Source organism: Callorhinus ursinus, unplaced genomic scaffold (assembly GCF_003265705.2).
Source record: "Callorhinus ursinus isolate GAN/ISIS: 27379988/994484 unplaced genomic scaffold, GSC_fseal_2.0 scaffold49, whole genome shotgun sequence".
NCBI lineage: Eukaryota > Metazoa > Chordata > Mammalia > Carnivora > Otariidae > Callorhinus > Callorhinus ursinus.
The window spans coordinates 5,497,933-5,519,029 of NW_027397111.1; the positions used below are offsets into that span (position 1 = coordinate 5,497,933).

At 38.5% G+C, this 21,097-nt stretch overlaps 2 protein-coding genes across 4 annotated transcripts in view; one reads left to right on the forward strand and one right to left on the reverse strand.

Annotated features, from left to right (window-relative positions):
- DKK3 (dickkopf WNT signaling pathway inhibitor 3) overlaps window positions 1–1,636 on the forward strand; it is a 44,058-nt gene extending 42,422 nt beyond the window's left edge. For both annotated transcript variants that reach the window (XM_073882911.1, XM_025894384.2), the window contains exon 8: window positions 50–1,636. In XM_073882911.1, the coding sequence (XP_073739012.1) occupies window positions 50–269 (220 nt within the window). In that variant the 3' untranslated portion in view covers window positions 270–1,636. The remainder of the gene's footprint in view (window positions 1–49) is intronic.
- A 3,418-nt stretch (window positions 1,637–5,054) lies between these two features.
- Window positions 5,055–21,097, reverse strand: part of USP47 (ubiquitin specific peptidase 47) — a 109,898-nt gene continuing 93,855 nt past the window's right edge. For both annotated transcript variants that reach the window (XM_073882912.1, XM_025894076.2), the window contains 9 exons: window positions 19,537–20,314; window positions 14,873–15,048; window positions 14,426–14,506; window positions 12,564–12,679; window positions 12,083–12,201; window positions 9,915–10,045; window positions 8,258–8,305; window positions 8,034–8,164; window positions 5,055–7,219 (listed from right to left, as the gene is read on the reverse strand). In XM_073882912.1, the coding sequence (XP_073739013.1) occupies window positions 7,045–7,219; window positions 8,034–8,164; window positions 8,258–8,305; window positions 9,915–10,045; window positions 12,083–12,201; window positions 12,564–12,679; window positions 14,426–14,506; window positions 14,873–15,048; window positions 19,537–20,314 (1,755 nt within the window). In that variant the 3' untranslated portion in view covers window positions 5,055–7,044. The remainder of the gene's footprint in view (window positions 7,220–8,033; window positions 8,165–8,257; window positions 8,306–9,914; window positions 10,046–12,082; window positions 12,202–12,563; window positions 12,680–14,425; window positions 14,507–14,872; window positions 15,049–19,536; window positions 20,315–21,097) is intronic.

Consider the following 21,097-nt stretch of genomic DNA (forward strand, 5'->3'; position numbering starts at 1 on the left):
CGATGTGGAGCCAGGCCCTCGGCTGAGCTCAGCCCCGGTCTCTCCCCAGCCACAGCCTGGTGTATGTGTGCAAGCCGGCCTTCCCGGGGAGCCGAGCTGAAGATGGAGAGAGCCTGGGGCCCAGGGAGGCCCCCGACGAGTACGAGGATGGCAGCTTCATTGAAGAGGTGCGCCAGGAGCTGGAGAACCTGGAGAGGAGCCTGTCTGTGGAAATGGCACTCGGGGAGCCCGGTGCTGCCTCTGAGCTGCTGGAAGGAGAAGAGATTTAGACGGAGGCCTGTTCTACGGGTAGACATGCGATAGAAATAGCTAATTTATTTCCCCAGCTGTGTCCTCTAGGTGTGGGCTTACCGGACTTTTTTCCATGGCCTCTTCCCAGTACATTTTCCCTCTGGCTTAAAACAAAACGAGGTGCTGTGCATTTGTCCAGCTCCCGCTGACTGTACACCATCCATCACAGTCCGGGTGCCTGGGTCAGGCGGGGGCGGGGGGGGTGGCGGGGAGTGTGTGGGAGGGTGCAGGGCTGCTGCGCTGGTTGATTCCTGGCCACTTGGCCTCTGGTGGCTGGCACCTGGCACGTTTCCTTTTTTCTACATCACCTTGAGAATTGGAGGAGGGGAGGAGCCAGAAAAGGATGCAGATGTCCCCATGACGGGTTTTGGGGAAATGTGGACTCATACATATAGAGAAGAGTGCCCTGCTTTGCAAACATGAGGCTGGCAAAATGTAACAAATGGATTTTCCATGTACTTCTTCCCATGGGCACAGGCAAGCTGTGCCTTCCGCTGCTGTGGGTGACATGTTCCGCTCGCTCTGTGTCACATGCATCCCTGTCCTGTCAGCAGTGTTCCTTGGCTCCTATGTCTGTCCAGGGGCAGCAGTTTCATAGCCTGCGCCACAGTCTGGCGAGGACAGTGGCGGTCTCCCCATCTGTCAGCATCTTGGAGTCTCAGAGACACCAAGTTGCTTGCCCGGGTCACACAGCGAGTGAAGACCAGAACAGGATTGCTCCCAGGTGTGATTCCAAGCCATGCTTTCCCTACCCCTCCCCGCCAGCCCAGTGCCACCTAAAGTACCCTCTAAAAGGAGGCTGGATGGGAATTTTTCTTTTGAGGCATATCTGGAATTGAGGTCAGTCTAGTTCACTTTAAGATTAAACTTCTACTGTTAGACGTAGCATTCTCCCTGGTGTGGGGGTGGGCCATCATCCCAGTGCAGAAGCAGATGGTATCGACACTCTACCCCTATGGCAGTTGGTTATGTTAGCGACTTGGAAGGTGCTTGGTTGGTGCAGTATACTTCCACTTGCCTGAAACAGTACTTAAGTAATTGTAGGGCCAGGATTATAAATGAAATTTACAAAATCACTTACCAGCAACTGCAGACCATTATCAACCACATGGAGAAAATCAGACAAAGCAAGGCTTTATGAAATACGGCTGTACTATCCAAACTGAGCTGCATGCTATTCTGTAAGCGATATTTGCAGGTGCCATGGACTGTTTCCATCATGTATTCATCCAGAGTTATTAAATTTTAAAATTGCACATGATTGTATAAGCATGCTTTGAGTTTTAAATTATGTATAAACACCTATGTTGCATTTAAAAATCAAGCATAAATCACTTAAAACTACTCCTTTGTAGTTCTTGGATGTCTTTTTTCCTTTTGACTTTGAATAAATAAAAAAAACACTTTGAGCCAGAAAAAATAAAATGGAAATGAACTGCATTGTTAAAAAAAAAAAAAAAGAAAAGAAAGATTTCACATAAGTGAATTTTCCAGACAAGTGGAAGCACACCTGTTTTAGCACCAAAATATTTTAGAAATGCTAACTATTTTTGTCAGGGATTAGTCTTAAGAGTGGGAATACTTCACTGTCTTCTGAAAGAGTAAATGGAATGTAGGGGCGCCTGGGTGGCTCAGTTGTTAAGCGTCTGCCTTCAGCTCAGGTCATGATTCCAGGTCCTGGGATCGAGCCGCGCATCAGGCTCCCTGCTCGGCAGGAAGCCTGCTTCTGAACCCTCTCCCACTCCCACTGCTTGTATTCCCTCTCTCGCTGTGTCTCTGTCAAATAAAATCTTTAAAAAAAGTAAATGGAATGTATATGACTCTAAAAAAAAAAAAAAAGATTTGAGAGAGAGAGAGCAGGAGTAGGGGAAGGGCCAGAGGGAGAAAGAGAAGAAGACTCCCCCACTGAGCAGGGAGCCCGATGCCGGGCTCGATTCCAAGCCCCTGGGATCATGACCTGAGCTTGGTCAGATCATGATCTGACCAAGGCAGATGCTTAACTGACTGAGCCACCCAGGCGCCCCTGGCTCTTTTCTCTTCAAATGCAGTTCTGATCATAACACAGATCTTTAGGGACTATAATCATAAAACTATATTAAGGTCAGCTGGGTGGCAGGCGCCAGATTAGGCAGGCTACCTATATTACCTCATTTAATCTTCATTGAATGTAGGAGTATTTTCATTTAACAGATGAAAAAAATGGAGGCTCAAAAGTATTGGGTGATAGAGCTAAAAGTCAAACAAAAACAGTGTCTAGTATAGTCTGCTCAGGATATACTGATTAATTTTAAGATCAAATATAGAGCTGCTCTCTATTCAATGTCAAAGTCATCACGACCACTCTACATCCTTATCACTCAACATTTACTGAGAGCTGCTCAGAACCAGGTGCTGCGATAGGCTCTGGGGGTGCCAACTGGATCCAGAGAGGGCCCCTACCCTGAACGCATCACAGCCTCCCAAGGCATACACATTAAACCCAGCACCCACAAAGCAAAAGCAGTCAACCCGGTGTAAGAACAGTGTTATGGGAGCCTCAAAGGAGCACTTGGTTTGGGAGAACTGGCACGGGGACTGGAGCTCAAAAGATCAGAGGAGTTTATCAGGTGGTCTGAAGGAGTAGGCAGGGGCACTCTGAGCCAGGGGCAGAAAAAGGGATGGGATATAGAGGAAACAAAATGATTCACAGTGGCTGGCAGGCAAGGTAAATCTGAACGAGTGTTTGAAGAGGCTTGAAATGGTTTCAGTCAATGAAAATGTTACTGAGTTCCTACTGTATGTCTGGCCCTACCTATATTAAAAGTGCCAGGAGAAGGTGGAACATGAGATAAAACTAGGTCCCTCCCTCATGGAATTCTATCCTCCGCCACTTTGTCATCAGAGCCCACTTCCAGGGGGAAACTGCAATTGACAGAACACAGTTGGCACAGTTACTGGAAAAACAGAACCCCTGCATATTTGTATCTCAACAAGTTGGTACTCCTGAATTAAATGGGTTACTCAAGCATCATAAAAGATGCTGAACACTAAGTGTGCCCTCTGTACTGGGGAAAGAGGCAGACTGGGAGCAAAGAAAGCAGAGACGGAGCATGGTCCCCACTTCTCAGGCAAGGCTATAGGGTCTACTATTAATTCCTGGGCTGGTGAATTCTCAGGCTCTGACCAGTCAGAAGACCTGCTTCTCCAGTAGAGTAGCTGGTAAGCGGAGGAAGAGTCGGTGCTGTCACGGGGAAGGGGCAGAGCATTCCTCCCCGATGCTTTTTTGCCCTTCTAGCTTCGCCACTATGATCGCTGCATTCTTTTCTAAATGGTCACACATGCTTTCACACACTCTTGATTTAGTCATGTATCCATGATTGTTTCTAAAAGTCAAGTTTTGAAAACACTGTATCTAACCAAGTGGTCATACAGCACCCTTCCTCCCCACAGGAACAACACTGAAGGAGCGTCTTCTGGTTTCGTGTACACCTAGTCTTGATTGGCCACAACCTTTATTTGGGCCCTGAACTCCTTTGCAAACCTGATAAAAATATTTTACTAGCCCCCCAGAAAACTATGTTACGCACATTCTTGCTTTTTTAAAAGACTTGAATTGCCTTACAAGGCTTCTGACTACTAGTGACCAAAATATTGATTTTTCAAAAATTAAACAATTTAGATGGAATAGTTTTATTTAGCAAATAAGAAAACCTTGCTACTTCAGCTTATCCTCTATTCCATATACTTTAGACTACAATTTGTAAGTCACAAGTGCAAAAGAGCTGGATAGGGTCTTGATGCTAAACAACAGGACAAAATTCAGAGGGAGATCTTTTCCAATCGGAAAGCAAATACTAGCAAATGAACCAGAATAAATGATTTTATTGTATTCCATACATTCACAGGTCACTTCCAGATTTAGCAACGACACTGATTAGCAATGCTGATTCCGTGCACTCATTTAGCTTAGACCATGCTGTAAGTTCTCTCTCCTGGCTTAGAGTGGACACAACACCCTAACAATGCAGCCTGGCAACAATTTTCTAGCTGTGGCATAGGTTCACAGCCTCCCTCCCCCTGCCCTCATCTTCTCTAAGTACTTTCCATCCATTATGAAAGAGACTGTCTAATACTCTAGTGTAGGGCTCCTTCACTATTTTTATCTCATCATGATTATTAGCCCCTACTTACACTTCCTTGGTTTGGCAACTGGACTTCCAGCTAGCAAGCCTCTGCACAGACCAGCTAGACACAGCATGGTCATGAAACCTCAAGCTTTTCTTTGACCAGAACATACCCCTCACCTTCAGAACCTGCCTCAGATATGTAGGTACTTGGTTCTCACCTGGCATGGCTGGCTGACGCAAACCCATCTTTCCCACGGTAGAAGCTCTTCAAAACCTTGGCGTGACCTGTGAGGAACAGGGTCACAATTTATTGCATGTGCCTTGTGTCACCTGCCCCACACAGTCCATGCTCTAACTCTTGGCTGATGGGTCCTCACAGGATTCTCTTAATCTGAGGGAGGCGGACACACGTTAACTTCCCTCACATAAATTACCACTCCCATCACCACAAATTGAGTTTGAAAAGTTCGCCACCCCTTTGCTGAAATTGTTAAAGGGCAACATTGTGTTCTCGCTCTATCAGGCACTGAAAAGCAGGAAGCTTTAAATTTTTCTTTTCTATATTTTCTTTACTCTTGATATTTGTAGTATGCCTGCAAGCGAACACAAAAACAAAAAGCACGGCAGAAGGCACAAAATGAGGAGGTGTGAGAAGAATTTTACCATTCACTCTTAAAGGAACACCAAACCAAACCAAACCAAACCCAAAGCCCATTTTGGTTACAATCAGCCTCTTCTGCTCCACAGAGAGTGGGTCCTCATAGAGCAGAAACTCAATTAACCCCTACATTCCAATTAAGTAGGCCTGTATTAGGACCAAAGAGCTGTTGTGTTACATCAGAAAATCCAAGTGATCCGAAAGACAATGCACCAAAAATGCTTCCAAGTTTTTCCTCTTGAGAACACCAACTCCACTAATGCAAACTTGGAACATACTTCAGTGAAATTTAGCAGAATGCTACAGTTTACATGGAATAAAAATCAGCCAGAAAAATACCTCAGAAAATATTTCCCCCCCTGTGGATTTCAAGAAACTTTAAAGATATTATGGAATTCTCAATTATTATGTTCAAAGTACAGAGCCAACATCTGCTAATACTTTTTTCTAATTCTTTCTTAAAAGAAGGTAAAAACCTGATTTTGAAATATTGATAGGATCCTCCAAAGTATTAACATCTTTTCATCTCTTATGAGAACTGTACTGTAAACGTACCTTACAGAAATAATTATTCAGTACACGTCACAAAATGTTAAAACAAATCTATTCTTAATCCAGATTCTTCATCCACAAAAGTTTAATGACTAAAATAACACAACAGAATGAACAAATGTTTTATTGGCATGTTCATTGTTGTAAACAGCATCTGGCATGAAAAAATTTTACCAAAACTTTTTTATTGATTTTTATAAATTAGATGGCATTTTCAAAATTTATGTAGGATTGTATTCATCGAAGTCCTATTTAGCAAAGCAAAAACTTGCCAGTTCTAATAGACTTTGCAATGAAATCATGTTGACAGCATCAGCCTGTGCCGTGACCTGACTTACTAGCAAGTTTTTTCAACACGATGTTAAGACGCTTCCGCAAAGTTAAACTACATGTAACTACAAATCAAGTCCAAAAATTAAAGTGGGACTTACAATGGTTCTAGAAGATTCAAATTTGAAGTAAATCTTCAAAAATAAATGTACAAAGAAAAAAACCGAAGCTGCTGAACAGAAAAACCTCATTAACAAGGGCAAATACAATCATATGGGACCCAGCACTGAGGAACCTCACTGAGGATTACATTTACAGACTGCTATACTCCTCAATGTACACAAATGTACATCATGAATGATATGTGAAAAGAATAACGATGGGAAATAGTTGAACTGCAATTATGGTAACTCAATAGGATCAATTTTATTTACATGCTGAATGAACGAGTGAAACGTATTCTCTACATCCATAACTTAAGTACAATCAGTTATAATTACAATATTGCAGCAATTTGAGCTGCTACCTGCTGGGAGAGGTCTAAGGGAAATGTTTGATGTTCCAGAATAATGTTCCTAATACTTTGCAAAAAATGAAACAAAATAAAAACACAACTTCACAATTCTTTACTGGGTTATGGCTGGTTCTAAGAATTTCTTTCTTCAGCTCCTATTTTTGCTGCTTTCCAAAGGTCAACATATGTTGCATTTACTTCCGAATTGTCAATGAGGTAATGTGTGTATCAGTGAAATAAACAGAAAATTCATTCATTCATGGCCTTTGCACAGCTTTTATTATGAAGCTATGAGCATCCTGTCCGAGGCTAGTTTTACTAGCGGCTATGTGCACATTTGTCCGCGATAAAAGAAGTACTCATTCCCCTTCCCCCTTTCCTAGTAGCAGGTTTTGCTTTTTTTGTTTTGTTTTTATTTTTTTGCACATCCCTTTTCACTTTACAGTACATTTGACTATAGTGCACAACATGATTCCAAGTCAAAACAGTGGCCCATCGGGCCCTGAGCTTCTGATTGGTGAAGGGCTGTCCAATCAGTGCTGGTGTCACTGGGTTACCCCTAACCATGTCCGGCCATAATGGCACTACACAGTAGCAGTGAACCATCTAATTAAAACCAAAAATCCCCCAGGGAAAATGCTACACTAGCAGAGTCAGTCTTGAGTCAGATCTTTATTTGGTGCTCCATCCAGATATATTTTTAGTGCTTTCTCTTTCCGAGGTGAGTACGTTACACGATGTCCTGTTTTCTGGAGTCGACTGCTTTCTTTTTTCATCAGTTCATTTCTTTGCTCATCTGTTAACTCCATTAATTCTTCTGTCTTATCCCTGTTTAAAATATTAATTACATATTAGATCAGTACAGCCATCTGCCTTTATTGACTTATGCTTGAATGTTATAATGCTCCTTGATGAGAAAATGAAATCCGATTGTCACTGGTGAAGTTAACTAATCTCACACCTTAAGATGTCCTGGATTTCTAATATGTTTAACACAGCACTCACTTCTAAAAATGGCACAGAATAACTTCCATGCTATTAATGGTATAATAATAGCTATCACTTATTGAACATTTATATTTAACAGGTACTATGCCAGTTTTTTTAAATAGCTCTAGTTCTCATAAAATCCTGCAAGGTTGACATCGTTGTCACCATTTTACAGATGAGGAGCTAGGTAAATAAAGCCTAATTTGAACTCATATTTGTCACAGGCTCCAGTGACTATTCTTTTCCTCTGGATCTGTGTTGGCTCATATAGTAAGCACCTCCTACATGTGCCTACCGAACACTTGAAACCTACTGGAAGTGTTAACACACACTATTTCTAGGACTTACTGTAAGAAAAAAGATGTAAAACAACTCATGAATGACTTTTTATATTGATTACATGTAATGATAACATTGTGGACATAGTGGGTTAAAATATTTTATTAAAATTAATTTCACCAGTTTCTTTTTACTTTTTAAAGTGTGGCTACTAGAAAAATTCAAAATGTAATGTGTGGCTCTTGTATTAACTACTACTGATCAGGGCTGCTCTATATCATAAACATAGTAAAGGTATTTACAGAAAACAAGATACTATGCACACACAAAAAATGTGACATCACTGGGAATAACAACTACATTGTAAATGTACCTATAAAATATGACTGCACCATCATCACAGATATAGAGAGGCCAGACATTCAGCGTAGACACTTTAGGATTCCAGTCCAAATCCTGATGAATATCAAGGACAGAAATATCACAGGGAAAAGTTCCTCTACCCTAGGGGAAAAAAATGAATGAATGAATAAATCATGCTGTTAGCCATGTTTACTAAGCACTAGTATGCAAATGCAAACATTCTCAGGGCTTTACCTTGGCAAATTCAATATCTTCCAAAGCAATTCCACTGATTTCAGAAAGCTGTAAAAGGAAACATTTTATATGAGTTCATTTAAAAAACTAAATTTATTAAGTCATCAACCTTTTTTTATTTTATTGTTATGTTAATCACCATACATGACATCATTAGTTTTTGATGTAGTGTTCCATGATTCATTGTTTGCATATAATACCCAGTGCTCAACCATCAACCTTTTAACCCACAAAGAAATAGCTTGATTTTTTTTCAAAGATGTAATGTTTGCTATAAAATATTAGGGGAAAAAAAGCAGAAAGATGAATTGTCTCCCTTCTCCCCTGCAAATGCCATGTCCCAGAAATACCAATTTAGTATATTCCTTCCAGACCCTTTCCTATGCATATAGAAACTACATCACATATTTCTAAAATACATAAAATTACATTTATGAAACATCTCTATAGAATAATTTTATACAGCCTATTTATAAGAACAGGATACAGAGTAACCTCATTCTCTTCAATAGCTTAATATACGATTTTATTCCCTCCTGATGGACATCAAATCTGTTTTTAATTTTTCCCAGTTACAACACTATACTATGTACCTTCATGAATATCCTTTCATATTTCTGCAAGCATTTCTTTTGGGTTGAATTCTTAAGATGTGGAACTGCACATCTGAAATGTTGCTAATGCCAAACTAAAGCCTGAAAAAACTGTAACAATTTAACTACTTATCAACATTGTATGATATTGCCTGTTTTCCCCAAACCTTGATGATTCTAGGTATTTTTGATGTTCTAAATTTTCACCACTTTAAGAGGTAAAGAATGCTATTACTGTTTTAATTTGTATTTCTTCTTCAACAAACTGCCTAATAAAGTTCTTTGCCTATTTTAAAATTAGATTATCTTTTTTTTATTAATGTGGTAGCTCCTTATAAATATGGACCATCGTGTTTCATATCTGTTTTAAATATTTTTCCCCTTTGTTTTTTAATCTTCGTTTATGGGTTGTTTAAAAAAAATTGGGGAGGAGGCTGTGTGTGAAAGGTTTATGCTTTTAAACGATCTCTTCTTTTTTAGTTTCTGGTATTCTGCTTAGAAATATCTTTCCCTTTCCAGGATATAAAAAATATTTTCAATATTTTCATTGAGTACATTTGTCATTTTATTTTATTTTTATGTAAATTTAATATATTTAGAATTTATTTTTGTGTTTGGTGTGAATTATGGAAATAAATTTTTTTTCTCAAGATGCTGATTGTCCTAGTACTGCTTAGGAATAACTCACCCAGTCCCCATAGAGCCCATAAAGAATTCCGACCTTTAAAATGAATAATGCAAAAGAGAACTTCATCTGGATTCTTCATTCAATTCCACATTATTTGGCTTTTTAAAATATATACAGCAACTTACTCTAGTAACTTCTAACTAATCCTAATTACTTAGGAAAAACTTGATCCAAGTAACTAAAAGTGAGGGTCCACTTCTGGATGGCCAAAAGCCAGTGTAATTTTTCAAAGCACCAGGAACCTGAAGAAACAAGGAGTGTGTGACAAGGTGTCACAAGGTACGAAAGAGACAAAGAACGGTTGCATTTCCTAGGCCCTCTCTTAAGTAACACAGAGAAAAACACGTTAGTTCAATTTGCTTTAAAATGAACTTACCTTCTCTCGCAGCTCATCAACACTACTGCTTTCCAACACAACCTCCTGGAAGGCATCCAGCTTCATCTCTGAAGGTCTCCACCTTCTTGACAGAACTGCAAGCTGGGACATGGATTTCATCTTCTCCACCCCTATGAAGATACAAGATTACATCACCTTTCTCTTTTCTCTAGAGGTTCATACTTTGACTTTTTCTGTATTGCCTGACTACCCAAAAAGATTTACTTCAAGCGTTATGCTTAGATAGTGGACATAAAATAACCCAGTTATCCCAAGGAGTTTTTGAGAATACAATACTTCCTTTCTTCCCTCCAGTCTCTGAAGAGAATTCCTTACTCTTTTGCAAGCTCTCCTTTCACCAGGACTCCAAATTCTCCCTCCCGAGTCCTGCTGGACACTGCTCTACCAACTACTCTCTTCTCCGGATTGCCAATCTTTGCCTCTGTGTTGGTTGCTACCCCCACAAATCATCTTCACTTCATCTTCTTTCTTCACTCAGGCTATCATTAATCCCTCTTTTCATTTACTCAAAGCTTACTGATTCTTCAAAACCCAGCTCAATTGTCTTTTTCTCTGACGTATTACAAGAGGAAACGACTGATTTGGTCTTTTTTACCTAGGATTTGGGAATTACAGGTTTGCAGTTCTGGTTCTCTTACAGACTATGTATCTATAAGGGCAATCACTGGTTCTTACTCATTTCTGTAGCAACAGAGATTAGCAGTGTCTGGCAAATAACAGGTTAATAAATGTTTCTGAGATGTAATCACATGATTTATTTCTTACTCAACTATTTTGATGCTAAAATTTATACTGCAATGATACTGGTGCAGGCACCCACCATCCAGTAACATCTCGCAGCTAATCCATCTCCATTTTTCCTAACAAGGGGAACATCTATGTCCTTCATCACCTCCCCCTGGCCTACCCAGACAAAGTGATTATTCTCTAAGGCCCCAGACACTCAGAGAAGGAATCAAAATCTGGAGTGCCTGCCTACACAGAATGGTAGACAGTGCCCTAGTTGTTCCTTGTCTCTCCCGTTTACCTGTCAATTAATCAGAGCTTTAACAACTGAAATTTAAAACAAACTGGACCCAAAATATCCTGAAATAGGTGAGGTGTTTGTATTATTGAACCCTCTGAAAACAATCACAATCTTAGGATATTTTAATTTCTATGGGGGGGGATAAAGGAAAATCGAAATCTTCTAGGCAACAGCAGTCACCAAAGAACACAGAACTAGTTGTTTCCTTGATATGATCTCCCCCAAAGTCAACTTTTCTCCCATTACCTCCTCCAAAAAACCAGGAGGTGTGACAAACACAAGTCCTCTTCTAGGTTACTGTTACAGGTCGAACCGCGTCTCCTCTAAGAGACACTTAAAAAGTCCTATACCCTAGTACCTCAGATTATGACCTACTTTGGAAATAGGGTTGTTATAGTGGTAATCAGGTTAAAATGAGGTCATTAGGGTGGGCCCTAATCCAGCATGACCAGTGGGGTCATGGGGAAATATGGGGAAATTTGGAAACAGACACACAAGCCCACAGGGAGGACATCATGTGCAGATGAAAGCAGAGATCAGGAGATGCATTTCCAAGCCAACAAATACCAAAGACTGCCAACCAACCACGAAAAGCCAGGAGAGGGACATGCAACAAATTTTCCCTCACAGCTCTCAGAAGAAACCAACCCTGCTGACACCTTGATCTCAGACTTCCAGCCTCCAAAACTGTGAAACAATCAATTTCTGTTGTTTAAACCATCCAGTTTGTGGTACTTTGTTATGGCAGCCTAGGAAACTAATAGTTATTGTTCTCAAAATCTCTGATCAATTATCAATACTACACCCTCTAACAAAAATAAGCCAATGAAGAAAGAAACTAAATAACAAACCCAGGTAAGAAAATGTTAGCAGAATTTTCTGTAAAAAGTACTTTAAAAATGCAACTTTGAAACTGCAACTTCCCTGTAAGGAGAAATTAATATTCTCAAAATTAGAGAAGAGAAATATTTAAAAGGCAACTGGAACCCAGACTAAAGACAGAAGAAAACTTGGTATGTGATAAAAAACAAACAAACAAACAAACAAAAAACAACTATAGGCTTCTATTAGTTCCAGAGCATTTCTAACTGATATTTCCCCACAAAAATATGGATAATACCATCAAGAACTTCAAGGAAAACCTCCCAGTTGCTGGAGATATTAATATCTTCTTCATAAATATGATAATCCAAAAAGACAGTGCCAGGATTCTTCCATGTTTTTTTCCTTAGACGAAATCTACAAATGTGATAAGACATTTTAAACTACTGTATTTTGAGATTCTTAAAAAAATGACATGAATCTGACATCAAGGAAAAATGAACTATGTTTAAATACAAATGTCAAGTGGTTATTCATTAAAATTCTGGAAAAATATAATGAGATGCTCCTCAAACTTCAAATTTAGGATCCTACAGAGGAAGTTCAAACAAATTCTAATAGTTTTGCTTAATTCTACTAAAAATTAATCTGTAGTACTAAAATTCTGAATAGTACAGGAATTTTTAATTCTAGTTTGAGAAAATTATACCAATCCATATCAACTGACCACACAGTCTTTCTTCCTTCCCATTGCTGATGACACTGTAATTTTACTTTACCTGTCAATACTGAGCTCTAAACCACACTGCTCCCTGAGTTGAGGAATTAATTCCTCTTTTGATTGCCGTACAGTCATTCCTTTAGCAAACACAGCATCTAGCAGAAACTTGCATGGCTAGGAATATAAACATCATCAGAGAATTTAATTACACATTCAAATAGGGATATACGAGACATTGTATTTGCACTTATATAGTGTGACAATTACAGGCCTGAGTTTAGGAATCTATCTTCCTAGGTTCAAGTCTTGGCTCCACTGCTTATTAACTCTGCTATCTTGAGCAAGTTTACTTAACACTTCTGTGCCTCCTTTTTTTCATCTGAAAACTGGGGACAGTGTCTTCCTCACAGAGTCACTGTGGAGATTAAATAACATTTATATTTCTCTTCTTATAACAAAATGATCTCAATTTTGAAAGTAAAAAGAATCCCTTTTATGGACTAAGATGAGGGATATGCATACTAATTCTCCAAATACATTTATTCATTGGCTCAGAAGGGACACTGTCTCTGCCAACCCCAACCTTGGAAGAAACATTCACATACAAGAGATATGACAGGTGCTCAATAAAATATCTGTTGAACAAATGAAGGCATTTTAGGAAAAATTTATCCCCTTCCAGTAGTCCCTCTTTATCCATGGTTTCCCTTTCTGCATCTTTAGTTACTTGTAGCCACTTGCGGTCTGGAAGCAAATAACCCTCCTTCTGACAACTCGCCAGAAGGCCCATAATAGCCCAATGGTACACTGTAATAATCAGTGCCTATGCCACGTACCTTCACTACGCCTCATCACACAAGCATTTCAACATTTCACAAGAAGGTGATAGGAAATATAGCACAATAAGGTATTATGAGAGACCACATTCACATACCTTTTATTATAGTATACTGCTCAAACTGTACTATTTGTTAATTGTTAATCTTTTACTCTGCCTAATTTGGTAAATTAAGCTTTATCAAGGTATGCAAGATAAAAGCACAGTTTATGTAGGTGTGGTACTATCCGCAGTTTCAGGCATCCATGGCGGGGGGGTGGGATCTGGGAACATATCCCCTGTGGATAAGGGGGGGGAGCACTATTACATTTGCTGTTTGGTTTTCACACTTGTCTAGGTCTTCAATAAGATGTTATAAACACCCTGAAAACAGGGACTTCTGCCTTTTTCTTCTGGGTATTTTCCATTGCTTGGCATCTGTTGTATGACCTTGGGCAAACTGCATAATTTCTTTTTGCCTCAGTTTATCTATAAAATGGGAATAATAAATACTCATATCATAGCTAATTGATGAGGATTAAAGGAGTTAATATCTGCGAGCATATGGTAAATGCTACTAGGTCAATGCTTGCTAAAAACTAAAATGCCTCTCTGAACACAAAAAGTCCGATATAAGGACTCTACAGATCAACTGCTGTCCTGTACTTCATGATCCTGCACTATATGATCATTTCTAGAAAACAAGCACAAACAATGCCCCTTTTAAAAGCAGGAAATTTCTGCCTCACTCCAGCATTTGTATCAATACTTTAAAGCAGAGGGATGGCAAAAAAAAAAAAAAAAAAAAAGGCTTGAGAGCCACTTCATTTGCTGCCTGTTTTTGTAAATAAAATTTTACTGGGACATAGCTAATCCCACTGGTTTATGTATCATCTATGTCTGCTTTTGTGCTACAGTGGCAAAAATGACCAGCTGCAATAGAGGCAGTATGGTCTCCACAACTAAAATATTTTCTGGAAACAGTATGCTGGCCTCTTGCTTTAAAGAGATAAAAAGAAATGACTAGTCATAAAATCTCTGCACTCTATGTTTTCATTAACTGCCAAAAGTGACCTTACATTGCTCTGAAGGGTATTACTTACCTCTTGTTCATTGACCAGAAGCTGGTACACTTTAACTCTGTATTCTCCTTTTTTAAGTGCTCTCCCCAGTCTAATTGTAATCTATAAATTAAAACATTTTTTTTAGATGTATTATCTCAGCAGAATAAACAACCCATTCTCCCCACATTGTTTAGTTTGGTCTTCAAAAATTCTCTAGATTATGGACTCTTTGAGAACAGGTATATCTTTTACCTCTGATTCCCAGCACCTAGAATAGTAACTGACACATAGTGAACATTTAACAAAGGTCTGTTAGATGAATGAAGAAAAACAACAACAACAACAACAACAAAAACAACCACTAAACATAAAAATAAAATTACCCTTTTAGGGTTATCTATTTCACCTTACTTGGAAACAGAGCAAGATGTTCTCAAATCTATCATTTAAAACAGACTCTAATTATTCAAAATTATTTTAATCAACCTTATTGTCATCTGAAAATGATGAAAGTGTCTCATTCAGTCGGACGCTCTCAAACTCTTGATTGCTGGCATACACTCGAAAGACCTTGAAGTGAGAGGACAAAACTCCAACAAAGGGCTCTAAATGTTGTTTGAAAGCGGCCAGAGTAATTCTTTTATCAACATGCACCATCAACCCTAAGTACAAAAAAACCAAAACAAAACAGAAACAAAAATGTAAAAGAAACCTCTTAGAATATAAATAAAACAGATCATATGCTTTTTCTTATACTGTAAGCAGGAAAAAGTACCCCCTTTCAGTTATTTGACTTTTAGCTCATACACAACATTGAATGGACAAAAAACATGGACACTGAGCATATGATAGATAGACTCCAACAGCTTCGAGTGTTCAGAGATATTTAAGTGCTTCACGCTGCTGAATTCCACACCAAGCTTCCAGGAATTCTTTTCCATTACATACATTTCTAGTTCTACACAGTAATAATGTGGCTCTGGCTGGGCTCCACCCCTGTCTCTTCTGCTTCCCGACTAGCCATGTGACATGGAGCAAGCCCCCAGCCTCTGTATATCCACTTCTTCATTTAAACAATGGAGAGAATAGCACCTACCTCATGGTATTGCAGGGGGAATTCAATGGGGTAATAGGTTTATCACGCTCTTAGCACAGTGCCAAGTATCTAGTAATTACTTCAGAAAGTGTTAGTAAATCTAATTCTGGGATTTCTACTAGAATAAAAATGTCAAGACTAGCCTATGAAGATGTCTGTTCATCATGTGGTTGGACCGGAAGAGTATCCAAATGGATCAGAAACTCCCACCCTCCTCCAAACTTCCATAAAAGCTCTCTTGGCATTGTAATAGGATTATTTTTGGCAAGCTTTTTTTTTTTTAATACTTATTACTCTTTTGTCCTTAATAAGCCACTCATGAGCATACTTCTGGAATATTTCTATTTACTCTAGTCTTCATATTAAAAGGGCAACAACTTCACTCATTTTTCTCTTTCTCTTACAATACTACAGAATACATGAGCTGCATGCTGCTGTAGGCGCATGAGGCCTCTGGAGCCGTAAGCCCTAAGCCTCTCTCTAGGGTAGGCTTTGGTTTTCTGTGAAATTTACATCACTAGGCAAGGATGAGACCCTAAAACACGCCTGGTTTATGTTCTCAGGTCTGGTTTATGTTCTCAGGTCATCCCAACTTTTGGGTTGATGAATTTTTGAGTGGACTTCTTCAAATAAATTAATGTTCATTTACTGTTTTCCTGGTTATAAGATTCAGACAGATTACAGAAAAGGTGACAAGAATTAGAATAGAAACATGGTAATGAACTTTTTTGTTACATATACCTTTTCAGGCGGCATTTAATTTCTTTAAAATGGCCATTTCTAAACTTTAAGGAATGTCCCTAAATGTTAATAATGAAGCTTTTGGCAAATAAGCCTCTATTTATACTATCCAGGAGGTACAACATTTCTTGAGAAGGATATAATGAAAAAATTACTTGATTAGAAATCAGACGCCAATAACTAGATTTCAGCTTTGTTACTGTTGCCTAATAAATGACTATTGGTAAGTCATCCATGTCTCTGAGCCTGTTTTCTCATGGGATCATTACACCAGTCTCAGTGATTGCTGTTATGACAAATGTAGCAAATTCTAAATCATTACTCAAATAATAAGCTATTACTGCCATTTTGGTTTCTGTGATAACCTGTAGTAATGTATCACAGGAAGACACAAGTGTTCGTTGGTTACTGATGTAGTCCAATATGGTGATTAGGCCCAAGTGGTTCTGCAGTGAAACAGCCTGGCCTAAATGAATTCCTGCCCCCTCCTTATACATTAGATTTGTGACTCTGACTTAACTTCTCTGTACTTCAATTACCTCTATTATAAAATGGAGACGAGTATTTACAATCTCATGTGTTTTGAGGTCAGTATATGTAAAATGCTTAATATAGCCCAGGCCAAAATGGATGCCTTAATTGACTGGCTATAATTATAACTTAGAGATTACCATCACACCATTTTTCCTATTTACCTCTTCAAACGTAAGAGTTCAGTCTCTTCACAGTACAACCTCAAAATATCTTTAAGGTTTTTCTTTTTCTTTCCTTTCTCTTATGTATTTCTTGAATGAGGTGGTAACCAAAATTGTACAAAGAAATTTTCAGTGCAAACACACTGCCATTTTTATTACCTTGACCTCCCTGTCTATACCTGAATGCCTGCAGACTGCAACTCGGTCACAGTGGAACAGTATTTTCAGAGAAAGGTCTATAATTACTCCCTGAAACAATTCCTGGATTTTAACAAATAGCTTAAAGATCATCTCTTTAAGTGTATTTCAGTTATTACCTAAGTTAATTGCCTATACTGTACACAGAATGTCATTCTTCAGGTATCAAGTTCTTTGTCTATTATACCTTGCCATTTCATCCCTCTGCAGAATCTGTATTATATTATCTATGTTGCCCAGGCACCTACGTTCAGATCTCTGAGGAACTGTGACGAACCAGCCTTACTTAGTACAGACTCCTGAAACACCTGACTGCTGGCTATCATCCCCACTCCTCTCCCTCTAAGCCAGTTTCCATGGTTTTCACTTTTTCTTTTCAAACACAGACAAGCTTTCTGTGTGGCTTCTGAAAGCTGAAACAAACTGTAGTATTTAAATGGGTCCTCTTGATCATGTTTACTATTTCAATAAACGCTAGTAAATTAGTCCACTATGAATTTCCAAAAAGGTGGAATGAGACTCCTCAGACTATAATTCTGAGTAGTCCCATTAAATTCTTAAGGTTGAGACTCTCATGCGGTCAAATATCCAGCACATCATTATAAAACAAACCACTTAAAAGGAATTTCTAACCTCTTCCTAAGAGGAGCTACTTCTAATTTTTCCAGTGCCCTAGAAGGGTTGAGGATGGTAAGAAAGCAAGTAACCGTAGCTACTAGCTATTTTTCCTTTACTATGATGTGAGGAAAGTAAGGGACAGTGGTAGCAGTTATGAAATAGAGAAATACATACCAGGCTTACAATCAGAATATATGAGTTTGATCCCAGCAATGGGACCCACTAGCTGTGAGACCTCTGGCAAATTATTTTAGCCATTTTGAACCAGTTTCATCATCAGTGAAAAGTGTCTAACAACATCAATTTCACACAGTTGTTGAGAACTAAATGAAATAAAGTTACTGAGCCTTATGAAGTAAAGACTCCATAGGAAGTTAAAGCATTAGTATAGAGTTTCTGTCTCCAATGTGGCTCACCAATCTGTATTTTCCCACTTGAGGTTTCTGCAAGATATGTATATGGATGTCACATGGTTTCAGTGTTATTTGGAACTAGTTAAAAACACAAATTTATGTATTTTTACAACTGATTCCATAATTTCTACCACTTTTAAAAGACTAATTTGAGACTATAAGCATCATAGCACTTCACTTTTATACTGGTTGTTTGTGTCTTCTCCCACCAGATGAAACATAAGTACTTCTAAAATCTACGCAGGGCCTGACATCTTGAATGGACCCAGGAATATTGACTGGGTGGGTGGATCGACGGATGAATAAAGAGTGGGACCCCCTCCCCACTAGTACAAAGGTAACGGAGCGAAGGCACTCAATTCAGACTTAATTCTAGTAATGGTTCCACTACTTACTAGCTATACATGTACTTTTGGGCAAGTCATTCATCCTCTATGAGCTTCAGTTTTATCAAATGAGAATATCAGTATTTGCTTTATTAATCTCAGACAAGCTTCAAGTGAGAACAAGTGTTTTGAAAACTAAAATATAAAAATATAAGGGGTAATATTAATATTTGCATTGTTAAAGACTAATGCAAAGTATTTAGGTTTTTGAGCTATCCCTTATAAACCTGAAGAAAAATTCTGTATATTGAACCTGGTTGTCCTAATTCTCTGGCTGTTTTTAGTCTGATGTTTTATAAAAAGTTGTTTTATTCTAATGTTGGTGTGTTTTTGTTGTTGTTGCTTATCCCAAAGGCCCGAACTGACAGATCTCTTCAATCTTTTTGTGATTATGCAATTAAGAATTTCTAGTTTATACTTTGCCTGGAGCTTACTTCATAGTATCAATTTTTTTTTCAAATATCAACTTAAAAAAAAAGCCCGTTTCCCTTTTCTGACTTTCCCAGTTAATTATGGACTATTTAACGGGTGTGGGGAGGGAGTTATCTGCATTGTGGGATAAAGAAAAGAGAGGGGATGCACAAATAAACAATTGTCCTGGGCAGTGAATATCAAATTTTCTAGTGTCTGGCCCTTTCTTTTTGGTATATTATTTACTTTTTAAGCTATTCCTTAATTTTTTTACTTAGTACTTTTATCATAATTCTTTCCTTTACAAAATTCTTAATTCTTTTCTCTTTTTCACTTATCTTCCCCAAAGCTGTGACGTCACTGCTGTCACAGGTCTGATGTGTTGCAGAGGTCCAAGAACACTTGCTACTACAACTGCACCGAAAATGAAAGCAAAGGCAACAGAGGACATTCTTACAATCCAGGAAGTTACGGGTGGTCTTAGAACAAAGTACCTAACTCTTAGCTGATTCTTTTCTTAACTAAGAATTGAAATAAACTGAGAAAACAATTGGTGCTGTTTCAAGGAGCCTTTTTCTTTCTAAGTACATACATTTATGTCCTTCCCCAGAACCTTCGTCTGCAGCATAGGGTTCTGCTTTGAAATACATGTACTGTATTTCTCCCCTGCTCTTGCCACTCTCATCGTATTCACTATCAGTTCCAGAGTCTTCTTCTGCTGTATCCCATGTCTCTTTTTTCCCTTCATTTGCTTTAGTTCTTCTACTACTCGTGATGCTATGAGAGTCAAGTCCATTAGCCAAAGGAATCTGAGCATTATCTGCATTGCACAAAGTGTCACTGCTATGACTGGAGCTAAGAATGTCACTGTCCACTGAACTTGTACTCCTGTCATTATTCACATCTGAGTCTGACCGTTCTTCAGACTGAAAATTTTCAGGATCAGAAGTCTGAATGTGCTGTTCAAGTTCTCTATTGTCCACTGATGCTGAAGAGTCCCTCTCATTGAGAGGCGATTCTATGTTTTCAAAGTCACTTGTCTCAGTACTTTTGCTGCTGTCCCCATTATCTCCATCTTGCTGCTGCTGTAGTGACAAGCTTTTGAGTTTTTCAGTGCTTTCTTCTAGAATAGCTTCCACAGACTTCAGGCTCCCCACAGGTCCTTTAACTCTTTCACAGTCATCATCCACATTACCAGAATCACCCCCAGCTTTCTGGCCTGCTGTCCTTTTGGAATAAGATCCTGGGGATTGTTCAGGTAACAAAACAAATAATCTGATCGTATTTGCATGACGATCCAGGAGTTTCCACAAATGAGAGTCTGTAAAGGCCATCTGGTAATCCAAAGTCTCAGAACTTTCAACAAACACCTACATAGTAAGCCAAAGAGTTACATTACATCATTAATTTTAGTGACATTCATTCTCGTTCATCATATCACCTCGATATAAGACAGTGCATAGTAAGTTGTAAAATTTGGGATAATAATATTTCTAAAGGGAATGTGTACTGGTTTTGGAGACTAAATAAAATTAATATTATGTTCATACGTCTTTGTAATTAGCCATAAAACTGCTAAGACAGATGGGACACACACACATATGCACACACGCCACAGGTTATCTTATTGGGTTGCCCATTTCAGAATGTTTTTGTACTCCATTATCTTGCCCATTAGGAAAACGAGTTTAGCACGAATACAGATAGAGGAACATGTATAAAGACATGTTGGGAATGCAATACCAAAATCCAGATTATAGAAAAAAAAAATCCAATGGACAAATGACTTGATTCTAGAGCAAATAAATGGCAAGGGAATAAACACACATGGGGAAGCTTTAGATTAAAATAAACTTGAGAGGTATATCATGGACTTTATTTGGATCCTATTTGAACAAACAAATCTTATCAGAAAAAAATTTTACAAGATAATCACGGAAATTTGAATATTGACTAGATATCAGTTGATATTAAAGCATTTCTGTTAATTTTCTAGATGTAATAATATAATTATGGTTTTTTTTTAAAGTTCTCACCTTTTAGAGATATATATTCAGATTATTTATAGATGAAATAATATTTCATCTAGGGATGTTTTTCAAATAATCTGGGGGAAGTAGGTGGTTAAATATAAATCAAACGAGAGTTGATAA